Below are 13,139 nucleotides of genomic sequence, written 5' to 3'. Positions count from 1 at the left end.
AGCCAGGAGTTCCGATCTAGGAAAATTAAAATGGCAACAGTGGCTAAAATAATTTGGAGGGACTCAGAAAATAAAGTTATAGGCCTATAGAAATACTCAAAACAAGAGTTAAAAAGAATCTCTGTTAACGTTAACAGAATGAATGGAAAGAATACTGAAGGGAAATGAGTTTAACTTCTGCAAGTTATATTTAAAACAACTTGTTTCAACATCAGAAACTTGGGACATATATAAATTTATGAGTTATATTACCTTCATTCCTAAAAACTTTTCAGAATATTGCTTTAAAACAATAAAAGGACAATTCAAGAGACAAGTGTTGGTTTACTTTTTATTCTCTTTTCCCTCAGATCAAATTAATCTTTTATATGAATAAGTCTACATACACTCACAATTTTACTAGTTTATTTAATGGTTCATAAGCAATTTAGATAGACAACATATTAAAAATTTCCAAAATACATTCCTATAAAACATTGATTATATTAAGGTTTTTATAGAAAAGACATACAAGAGATAAGTATATTTTTAAAATCTGTTAAAAATAGGCTAAAATTTCTTACTTCAATCTTCTTACTTAAATTTAAATATTTTTGCATAGATTTGAGTCACACACCAATCTAGGTCACACTTTCCTTAAATGAGATGTTTTCAAGATCCCTGTCAACCCTAAAATTTCTTGATCTACAAAGTGATTTTCCAAAACTGCATTTTTAAAAGTAATAAAGTCCACCTAATGTAATTTCATTTTCCTAAGAGCACATTTACTAAAAAATAGAAGTCCTTGTGAAAATTGCAAAGATTAATGAATTGAATGAAATGGTATTCATTAATGATTAGTTGACTGCTTTGTTTTTTCTTAATATAAAAATAATAGCACCTATGTAAGTTGTTTTAATCTTAGTCAAATTATATGTAAATGACCTGATCCCTCCAAACTACCTGAATGACGATATACAGTCAAAAATCATTTGCACTGTTATATTCAACACTATGCCAGTACTATTGGATAATGTAGTTAAAAAAATTTTTTTTAACATTCTTTAAAGACACAGGATGAAAGACATTTCAAAAAATTCCTGTTTTGACGTGTTTTAATGCTGTGATATTATATTACGCTAACAATTTAACCTCTCAAATTAATCATTATGCCAGAATATTGTTCAACACTTTAGAACCATAATCTAGAATATATAGATCCATTATTTGCTTTATTTTTCCTTCAGAATTATCTAAAACTAATGTATAGACAAATTTCCTGGACATACATTTCTGGCCTCTTCAATAAAATTTCTACATCTTTTTATGTAAAAATTTTACCCTAAATTTCTGCATCAAGTTTCTGAGCAAGGAAACATCTTAGAAACACAGGTACTGTAAACTAGATTCTGGAAAAGAATATAAAATAATTAAAAACAGCTTCATGCTTAGTTCCAGCTCTTATTTTATATTAGAAAACCATGTAAACCGTTTTCAATGAACAGATATACTCAATAAATATATATACCTTCTTTGTTGATATAAATTTTTAAATAAAATAATGAAGATTAATATTAACTAATATATACAGAAAATTAAAATATTTTCTGATTACAAAAATTATCTTGCTTAAAGAGAAAAAATTATAAATTTTAATCGTTTTTTATAGAAGATACTTTTACTATTATTCTTGAAAAAACTTCTAAAATGGAGAAATCCGCAAACCGGCAGACTCAAACGCAGCCAACAATGGGACTCCTGAGTACTCGACATTTTTCCTATAGTACTCCTCCATATAAGATAGCACATATATTTTTAAGATGTTTTTTTATTTTGAAATTTAATGTAAAATCCCTCCCTTCGCCTTCCAAAACCAATTCTTTCTCATTCCTACCCAACCTGTTAAAAATTTTCATATGCAGATATAAGAAAACAGGAATTAGGTGACAGAATAATAGAACGACCTCAGTAAATTTTCTAATCAAAACTTTGAAATAATAGAGTTGTGCAAAAGATTTTGAGAATTATTAGTGATCTATTTTTACATTACACAGTCAAGCCTTTTAAACTGGGAAATGTATATTTTTTTTACAATATTTAAATTTAAACAAAAGCAAATTACCAGGACTCAAAATAACTGAAGATTTAAAGAAAGGTTGTCCTGGTAACCAAATATTGGTGGGGTACTAACTGACATCCAAGGCAACTAGAGGAGAGAGAGAGAGATAAGATGAAGGCTTGGCATTCTCTGATCATCTCATTATTGTTCTAATGAGGAACTTTGCTCTGGGAATATCATCTCAGCTACTTTCACATCTTTTGTCCTACTCCCTTCATCTCCCTTTCAGTTCTTAATTAGGCCTTAAAGAGCTCACACTGCCCTTTCAACTGGCTACTGCTCCTGTTTAAACACTGTGCTTTCACAGACAGGTGTTGGCACTAGCATGTAAGACATACAAACTTAATTACAAAATACTATGTCCAGAAGGGGGAAAAATAACTTGGTGAATGGCTATTATTGGAGAACTTAATGTAAATTACTTCAAACATCTAATAATCTTTAAGAAAAAAATTGTTCAAATACTTTTCCTCAATACCGATCAGAACGAGGATGAGCTTTCTCCTCTTAATTGTACCTTGCAATAAATTAACACCACCTAGTAATCCTTTAACTGTCATTTAGAATAGTTAGTATTCCAGAGAAAAGAAATCACACATCAAGGATTCTTTTATCACCTTTAAATCCTTTAACTAAAACAATTTTCACATTTTATTTCTTTAAAGATTCTAAGGATGCTTTTATAGCAATAAATTACAAGATTTGGAAAAGTGCATTTACAACCACATGGAAATTGTAGTTAAGGTTACTTAAAAAACAATAGCTACACATTAAATCGATTTTTTTGATGTTGCATTTTGTTTGAGATTAAGTAACCGCCTGATAGAATTCATTTTACTATCTGATCAAAGGCTGACTTCATATATTCTGACATTTCTTTCCAGACTGCCGTATTAAAAAGACTTGAGTATTTATGAAACATCAAAACTTACAAATCATTTAAATAAAACAGGAAAAACACAGTACAAAGTCATTTACTTCTATAATGTTTTCTACAATTTGAAAGACAACTACAGTTAGAGTGGTTTATAAAATAAACCCCCACACCACCATGGTTTCTTCTAGGCATATCACATCATAGAGAACTGTGATATGTCATCGCTTAAAAAAATTCTTGTTATACATCTGGATCCCACATATTAAGGACAGATGGTTCAAACAGCAACCACCAGTCTTTGGACTAAAGGTCTTATTCCTGTTGTTCAGCGAGAATTTCGTTTTCTACCATATTTTTGTAAAGTAACTTATTTATAGTTACTTTAAATAAATATAGGTTTAATATATTTAGAATTGACTGCAGATGCAATGGCACTTTGAACAGAGAACCAATACTGGACTTCAAAAAGCAATAAAATGAAATTAAGATATTTGAATCCATGTAAAATATTTGAATTAAGTTAGCTGATCGCTGCCAGTCCCGTTAAAATATCTAGTTTTGTTCTGACTAGGTAGGTTAGTCTCCTGAAGATTCTTTGGAATTCTTTCCTGGTTAACTGGATTTCTTGCCAGGATTCTTTTCCTATTATTGAATGCTAACAAGCAGATTTATTCTTTCTTCAATCCTCGTCTCAACAACAACAAAAAATGTTAAGTCTTCTCCACAAGTTCTCATTTCATAACTATAATGTTGACCTTGACATTCAGCTTTCATATTAATTTCAAAACAGTCTGCAAATAAAATATGTGTATTCTAAACTGGCTTTAATTATAACCACAATGCTTGCCTGAATTATCATAGAACTTACAGAAGTCATATCCCATCACGTGTTAAAGGCAAGTTTAAATTTTCCTTCCCTTCTTTCTGCCCAAACTCCATGCTAGGCTACAAAATTCATGTAACTATAAGGTACTCATGAGGACTGATGCCGCTTTAGAAATGTGCACCAGAGAGAAAACGGGCATGTTGTTTGGGACTTCTCTAACCCCCTCAGGCACTTACCAGTATTTTCCTGAGGTCTTCATTGCTTTCTGGATTCAAATGAAAACTGAGGAGTAAAATACAAACATAAATGTTAAAAGTGTAACACAGTCCACATGGGAGAAAACATATATAAACAGAAATTTTTAAACCAACATTGCAGTAACAATTTCAAACAGTCCTAAGTGACTGAAACAAGTGAATTTTAATCCAAAACACAGAAGAGAAACATACTTAAAACATCTATGATTTTAAATTCTGAAGAAAAACCCTTCAGTTATTATCAGAACTTAAAAACTACATATCTAAATATATAATTTCTAACCATATTTAAAATAAGCAATTTTATCCAACAAGATATTTTATAAAACTGAGTTTTGGATTTTCAAGTATCATTCATTTTATAAACACACACTCACCCACCTTGGGCTCTCTAATATAAAACTATGGAAAATTAAGTAAACTTAGTATGGAAAAACTGTATAATAAAAAAATTCAAATTTGTATTTTTTAAATGCTACAGATATCAGAAAAATAAACTTTCATATATTACCCGATCAATAAGAATGAACTCAAGAGCTGTATGAGCCATTTCTGTAACTAAATTTCTGTCATGATTTCTAAGTATCTATTTTTCAAAATTTAAATACCCAAACTGACCAAAACAAAATGGATTTCTTCCATGCAAAGATTAAGAAAACATCACAGCTGAATGCTATAATCATTTTCTCCTTTGAAACAAGTCCATTAGGAAGGGGGTTGTGACCAAAAAGAAGCTAAACATCAAAGCCATCTGATGAGTAAATATTTCATCATTGCTATTCAGGTTTAATTTTTACCCAGCTCTTAAAAGAGTATCAGCCATTAAAACCTCTACAAAGCATTACTGCCCAAGGAACGTTTTTATTAATCTAAAAAAAAAAAGACAACTGTAATATATATATATATTTCATTTTCAACAAATTATCAAAATGCACTGTGAATGCAAAATGACTGGAATTCTTTGATGATTTAAGAAATTCACTTTTAAAACTTGAGGGTTTGCACAAAAAATACAGACAGGATATAATGTCTGGAAAATATCTATTATTACAGGAACATATCCCAAGCTATAAATCAACAGAGCAGACATGCATGTACAGTTCAACCACCTCAAGAGAATTTGCCACCTAACCAAGGTTTCATTTGTTATGGCTCAGATTCACAGTACTAGTTTGCAAAACTTGTTGCTGATCCTTTCTAGCTAGAACTACTGGATACATCTCGTATTTCAACAGAGTTGAGTGATATGGTAGAGAAGAATGAAAAATGTTTTAAGTACCCACAATGCACCAATTATGGGTCAAGGGGGCTGACACATTTTCTCATTTCTTGTATCTCACTGTCTTTATGGAGTTCTGTATGGTTCTGGACTCCAGGTGCAGAACCAGCAAAGCCTCAAGAGCCTGGTAAGAGAGTAGCTTAACAGGAATCAGTAAAAACAAAGGCCAAAAAAACATCACATAGTAGTCCTCTGCCTAGAGTGCTGTGGTAGCAGCTGCTGGTCCATCCCCGACTTTCTACCCAAGGTAGCCAACATAAAGTTCCCCCAGGAGTAATCTCATCTTGCCCCACTATCTCACAGCAAGTTGTTTTCTAATATATCAACACATTTTGCCACAATCTCTGTCCATCTGCTTGTGAACTTCCAAGGACAAAATGATTCACATTCTGGCCAGAGAGCATACCACAGTGGTTGGTAGTAGAATAGAGGATAAGGGCCCTAGAGCCAGGAGGTATGAATTCAAATCTTAGTCCTGCCTATATTTGCTGTATGAACTAGAGCAAGTTACTTACCTTTTATTGTGTCCGTCTAACTGTTATTGTGTCTCAGTTCCCTCATCCATAAAATTAGGATAACAACATCTACCCCTTAAAGCTGCTGTCAAGATTAAATGAGTCAGCAACATGTAAAACACTTAGTACAGTGACTAACATCTAGAACACATTCAATAAATTATTTTATTTAATAAACATTTACATAGCACTTAGTCCAGGCCAGGCACAACTCTAAGCACTTTACCAACATTAACTCAGTTAATCTTCCTAGCCCTTAAAAGGTAGGAATTATTATTATCCTCATTTTCAAAATAAGAAAACACATTACAGAGCAGTGGGGACTGGCAGTTGGTAAGGGGTAGAGCTGCCCAGCTCTAGAACCTGTTACACCCAGTGCTAGCCCAGTGCTCTGCATATGGGTGGGTCTACTTTGTAAGCCTGGTTGTGCTGCTGATGAAGCCCTGAACACATAGGATACATGGAATAATAAGAGGTTTAATATGTATTGAGGGTGGGGGGCAGGCGTAGGATAGGGGGAAGCACTCTAGATAGGTCTATTTTTAGACCACACAGAGAAAAGACATTCTATCACTGCAATTTGTCAAGGAAAGCCTAATTCCTGGAAAATGTAGGATTTTAAATTACATGAAGGATGGATTTGGAAAGCTAGAGAAAGAGGAGCTTGCAGACATATGGTATGGCCTGGGGCTGCGAAGCCTGATGTCACTGCAAATGCTGAAGAGACTGGAATAGAAGGCAGTAGAGTGGAAAGGAGCTTTTGAAGGTTTTGATGCAAAAGACGAAAATCTTAGACCCAATCCATAGAGCAACGGACAATTTTTGGACAATGTTAATCTTCTTTCATAAATATTATTCAAATGTTTCATGTTCGGGAGTGTAATCCATGTCCTTGAAGAATAAACAATCTTATGATTGTATACATTTCAGTATGTCTCAGAAATTATTAAGAAACAGGAATAATGTTATATTTATTGTAATATGGGTTTTTAAAAAAACAGACATTAATAACAAAGATGTTATCAAAATCACAAAACTAACAATGTGTAGCACCCAACATGTTTAATCTATGGAACTAAAATGACATGCAACGACCACCTGAAAAATGTCTAAGAATTCTTCAGAATGGTTCAATTAAACAGGTCACACTGTAAGGGAACAAGGTGTCCAGTGCAGCAAGTCGCAGCTACTACCCATTATTCTACCTGCCTGTAATAGTGGTCTGAGGCACTCTCTCCAGTTCACCACTGAACAGATAGGAGCACAAGGCTCTCTGCTTGGGTATTGTCTAAAATCTAAAGGCAGAAACCCTCCCTTGTGGTCTGCTTTATATGCACACATTAACGTGTCAAACACATGATGAACTCAGTCATTCATGGCTGCCTTTTTTGATCTGTCCTTAAGTGGAAAAAAAGAGTTAACTGAACTGGATTGAATTAGCTTGGTGAAAAATAAAATGTCTCTATTTATCAAAGTGTGGCACCAATTTGAGATATCTTTCTTTCTGGACTGCTGTCCTCATGTCAGACAAGATACTGAATAATACAGTCCGACTGCTCAACTGAGTTGTTGACAGGTTAAGGAAGAATGGTGTCTTTAATCAGGTATAAAATAAATTTAGACATGCTCACTTTGAAAAAGAACTCTATATAAATTTAACCTCAGAATTTAGAAAACGGAGTGTTAAAAATCAGAACTGAAGGAGTCTGGGTGTGACGAGATTAAGGTAACTCTTAAACTGATACAGTGTTTTACTTTAACATTCTGAAGATTTTAGGTAAAAGCTTGCAAAACTTCACTTAGTGTTATTTACAAATATTAAAAGAATTTTTCCAAGTAAACTCTAATTTTAAAATTTGAAAATAACAACACTCAAAGGCTATATTTCTGGGAATCATTTGTATTTCTTTTATAACATCATTTATTAATTTATCCTGAAGTTAGAAAAAAGAATGAGTAAAGAAATAAGAATTAAATAGATGAGAACTTGAAATTGTCCTTCGACTTGTGCTATGGACTAAGGCATTTATCAGTGATGGAGTTGGTTTTTTGTTTGTTGTTTGTGGGTTTTGTTTGTTCAGTTGGTTATTTTATTTTATTTTTTTTTTTTGCCTTTTTCCCTTCTTTTCTCTTTTTCAAGCATACGCATAGCCTTTTGGAGCAAGAATATCTAAGGGGAAGAGACCATTTAGAATGAAAAAATATAAAGAGCTTGCAAAGACATAAAGAAACACAAAAGAACAAAGAACTATTGAAAGTGCTTAACCATAAGATAGTATAAGACAATGCAAACACAACTGTGTGAATTCCTTGCTGTCTAGGATTTTACATCTTTCAATGAGAAGTCACTAACAACACTTAAAGCTCTTTTGAAGGCATTTAAAAACAAGTACAGAATATTACTCCTTCCATAAAATCTCTTTCCAAACCCCATTACTGCCGAAATTACAAAGTAAAGTCCATACTGGTCTACAACTAGATCCATTTTTGTAATTAATAAGTGAATTCAAGTTATCTACAAAGTCCCGGAGGTGTCCCATCTGTAACCCTCTCCCTGGCTGGGAGGTAGGAGAGGGAGGGAAAGGGGGGACTAAAGGGACAACATTCTCAAACACCATTTAATTCTGTACTGTATATGGGAAATAAGTAGAACTTCAAACTATCACAAAAGAACTTCTGACATTAATTATGTTCAAAAGAGAGTATCCTATTGATCTTATTTAACTAAAGTGTAAGAGAATGAGCTCAAGAGACCTAGGGCTTCATTTTGGAGACAAATGCAAACTGAGAACTGTAACATATTCTAAATAAAACCCTTAATGAGATTGAAAAAAGGAAGAGAGAATGACCCCATTTATAGTGGAGCTCAGGCAGAGAATAATGACACCAGTCCTAAAAACAAGTGGTATTTATTGAACTTTAACCAGGGTACCAAGCACTGAGTACTTTACACATTAACTCACTTAAACCCTGTAACAATCCTATAAGGTGGGTGCTATTTTTATTAACATTTACAGATGAGGAAACAGGCACAGAGAAGTTGGGGAGCTCTCCAAGGTCACAGAGTTATTAAGTGGCAGAGGATTCAAAGAAAGGCAGCCAAACTCCCTATCTAGTCCAAGTTCTTTAGCCATAAACTGCACTGCTGCCACACAGATGCTCTGAACTGCTGAGTACTACTGTGAGCTCAGAAATGGTTGGTTTCAAGGAGTCCAATACAATTTCTAGAGGATTTTTCCAACGAGAAATGACTATGTGAAATCCTAGGCTTAGACAGTCTTAACGAGTTAGAATAATGGCTGAACAGTTTTGAAATAACTGTGCTCATTATGTGCCATGTGCCCCTCCTGCTCCACTCTGCCCCACTTCCTGTACCCAGAGGCTGACCCCTGCAGAGTACACCACCCAGATCTCTTGCCCTTGAGTTTCCAGTTATGCTCTGCCACCGGGGAGAAGGGAAGACAGAAAGGAGAAGCTGGGTATTTAGCCCGCCTCTAGCCCCATCCCACCATTCCCTCAATGTCTCCCTGCTGGGCTGCAGTTTTTAGTTAATTGCTCCTCTCCATACAGCCCCAGCTGCAGCTACAGCTGTTCCTTCACACCTAAGCAAGGTCCCTGCTTCCAGACATTGCTGGTCCCTGGTGCTACACTCTCCCTCCTTGGTGTCCTTAACTCTGACCACTCCTCTGTAAACAGTCTTTACATTAAACGCCTTCAGTTATTTCTTCAGAGCATGTCACCTGTTTCCTACTGGGACTCTGCTACAAGAATATACAATAAATGCCACAAGACATTCACTGAGAGTGGTTTAGGACAAAGGTTCATTATATTTCTCTGTTAGAAAGAAAGTGGAACTGTAACCCATAACAATTTTTGAAATTACTTATATAACTGCTTGTTGAGCTGTACATCAGGAGTTGACACATTTCTATATGTATATTTTACAATAATGGAAATGGCTGAAGTTGTGGAACTGTGACCCATGCCATTCTTTGACATTTGCTCTCTAACAACTTGTGAAATTGTACTTTGAAAGTTATCATTGTTATGTATATATGTTAAAGTTCACGCACACACACACAAAGATGAAGCAAGGGTACAATGAGGACAGAGATGACAAGAGAAGAGAGGAGGTAAAATGTTCTGCGGGGACCAAAATGCATTCAATCAGATGTTCATTAAAAAAAAAAAAAATGAAAGAAAAAAAGAAAGAAGAACCAAAGAAAAACAATATATCATGATTACGCACATGAATTATCTACACTTCCCTTTTCCCTTTAATTTCTGGCTTAGACTCCATGATTACTTATTTTAACACTTTTTTCCTTCCCAAAATAGACAGTCTCCTACTTCGCAAATGCTAACTCACTGTTAGCCACTGGCAGATGATCATCCTGGCCTTCGTTTAGTAACACTTTTCACAATCACAGAGCTAGAGTACTTTATGTTCAAAATTAGTTTCAATTTATGATTACATTATTAAAGATTGATTACTCTGGAATTTTCGAAATGGTATAATTGCTTAAAGTAATTCTGAGTTGAATAATACCACTTCATATTTACATACTGCCTTAGAGTTTACAACACATTTTCACAAACAGAATTTCTCTGGCATGTTTCTAAAGGAACAATAACCAATAAGGTGGGATACAGTTACTCTCAGCAGTACTCAAAATTCCATCTGATCAATCTCCTCACCTTTTGATTCTTCCACTTCCTCACTCCAACCGGACCTGCTTTGTGGACTCCCACTGTCAATCCTACTCCAACTCTTAATCCATTCCTACTGGCTCACCTCTCTTCCCAGAGCACACTTACAACCCATCACCAATTTTATTTTGCCAATCCCAAGTAAACTTTGATGACTGTTATCCTCATTCACTTACCTTCTATAATCTTCAATATATCCCCACCACCAATACTCATTGCTGCTTCTATGAAAGGTCACTAATAAACTACTTTTTACCTAAGGCAATGGCTGCACTCTTCTTAACCTCTTAGCTTCATTTTACACCAATGAGTTTTCTTTCTCTCTTTAGTGATATCTGGTAGCCTAAGTTTTCTCCTATGTTTCCAATTACTCCTTTTCCTTGTCATCTTCCTTCTCTTACCTCAAAGTGGGAAAGAGTGGACAGTTGGTAAGGTTCTGTTTTCAGACCTCTTTTTCTACTTTACCTTGGTGATTCCATATGCTCTTACTACTTCAACCACCATCAATATCTGGATGGATGACTGCTACATCTTTCATCTTCAGCCACAATATCTTTATCCTTTATGACACCACCTTTGAAGATGCCTGTTGAATATCTCAAAGTGGATATCTCACCTGTACCTTAAGGTTGACACGTCCCAAACCAGTCATCACCTTGTCTTTTAGATTAGTTCTGTTTGGTTTTCCACCTTCCGGTACATCAGTCTCCTGGGTCACCCAAGGTGAAACCTCTTTGACTCTAGCCTTCAGCTTGCACCCCTCATAAATAAGCTGCCACAGATTCTCCATCCATATACAGATCTCTCATTGTTTCCTAGCTGCTCATTTTCACTGCTCCCTTTCTGATCACAAGACCACATTACCCCATTCCTAGACTCTTGCACTAGCCTCTTAGCCTCGGCCAATCCAGCCTACACCTCACTCCCAGGTATGGTGTTCTAAAGCTCATGTTTAACCTCAATATTCATGTGTCAGAAACTTCTTGCCTCCATCTTCCTCTTGAATAACAAAATTCCTTAGCCCAGCATTCAAAGCCAATTGCACTTGGCCCATTTTACCTTTCCAGACTTATGGCTCATCACCTAATGACCAGGGGCAACTTATTTAACTGCTAAAAATTTCATATATTTTTTAATTTAAGAAATAATAATGCCACTCATATTTTAAAGAATTAGGATTAAAAGAAATAAATGTGAAAATGTTTTATCTGATGAAGTGCTATTAAAATATAAGGCATAAAGTTTTACCCTTTATGTATCTATCTTAACCTTGTATCCCCACCTCTCCAAGCCAGTTGGAGGAAGACACATTTCATTAAACATTTCAGTCCCAGCAGCTGGTATAGTGCCAAGGGCATGGTGGATGCTTAACAAATGTATGTTGAACAAATTAACAGCCATTGCTTAATGAAAATTTATAAAAATTGGACTAATAGTTGACCAAGTAAATCAATAGCTCAATACACGTTTTACCAACAAAATACCAAGTCCCCAAGAGTGAAGACAATTGTTTGTTCTTTAAATAGCAAAGACTATCTATATCTAGACCTGACCAGTTTATCACTGGAGTGTTTTTCAGTTCTTTCTAAGATAGGAAGAATCGTCCCAATATTTACAACTGCCGACAAGAATTTAAGTAAGTTTTCAAACTGGTGGACTCTAAATAAAATCAATTCAACTAATCAGTTTATCCAGTACAATTTAGGTATTTGACTACAATGTAGATTAATTTGATATTTCTCTGGTAAATCCTGAAGCCAGTTATTTATTCCAGAGAGGTTACATGTCAAAGGAGGTTAAAAAATAAAACCACCACCAAAAAAGATGTTTTTTTAATGATTCTCTTTTTCAAAGGCCCTAAAAAATGAAGTGCCCTAAAGAAATTCCACTACTAAACATCATCTCTGGTACATTCTAATTATGTCTATAACACATGCAAATAGGAATTAAGAAGGTGAAACTCAACATTGCTTTTCTTCCTTCTTTCTTTTTAGAAAAAATAAAGAACTTAGTACCAAGTCAAATTAGCAATATTATAGATTAAAATACCACCTTACCTCTCCCGGGACTGGGCATGCACAATAAACACCTGGATGACAAAACAGAACCTAACACATAAATGTCTATGGGGATTAACAGTGATTTACTTATTTATATTCTCACAGGATATCTTACATGAGATCTCATAGGCAAGACAATTAAAAATTGTGGTCAGTGACATCAAAGATCACGGACAGCAAACTCAGACTAGATGCTTTTCTATCATGAATAGTAGTAAATATGTTGTTGATGGAAGCCCTAAAACATGAGAATTTAAAGACATCTATGAAAATAAGGCATGTTTCATTAAGAATATAATATTCAATCTAGTTTAACTTACTATTTTCTTCTAGCGGTATTCAAAAAGAAACAATGACTGTAACCATAGTCAACAAAGAATTGACAAATTTCCAAACTTTAGCTCTATGGGTTCCAAAAGTTCTCCATTCCTTTAAAACTAAGCTTCTCAGTTGTTGTTGTTGTTGTTGTTTTCCTATATGTCACCCTGAGAAGAATAAATCTGGCAACAAGCATAAA

General features: G+C 34.5%; 1 protein-coding gene across 2 annotated transcripts in view; it reads right to left on the bottom strand.

Moving 5' to 3' along the window:
* RAB11FIP2 (RAB11 family interacting protein 2) overlaps positions 1 to 13,139 on the bottom strand; it is a 48,721-nt gene that overhangs the window by 6,285 nt on the left and 29,297 nt on the right. For both annotated transcript variants that reach the window (XM_037805012.1, XM_037805011.1), the window contains one exon: positions 4,038 to 4,083. In XM_037805012.1, coding sequence (XP_037660940.1) covers positions 4,038 to 4,083 — 46 coding nt within the window. The remainder of the gene's footprint in view (positions 1 to 4,037; positions 4,084 to 13,139) is intronic.

This window comes from Choloepus didactylus, chromosome 15 (genome assembly GCF_015220235.1).
Source record: "Choloepus didactylus isolate mChoDid1 chromosome 15, mChoDid1.pri, whole genome shotgun sequence".
Classification (NCBI taxonomy): domain Eukaryota; kingdom Metazoa; phylum Chordata; class Mammalia; order Pilosa; family Megalonychidae; genus Choloepus; species Choloepus didactylus.
Note: the sequence above shows the minus strand (reverse complement) of the source record. Positions and strands in the feature narration are given on the sequence as shown.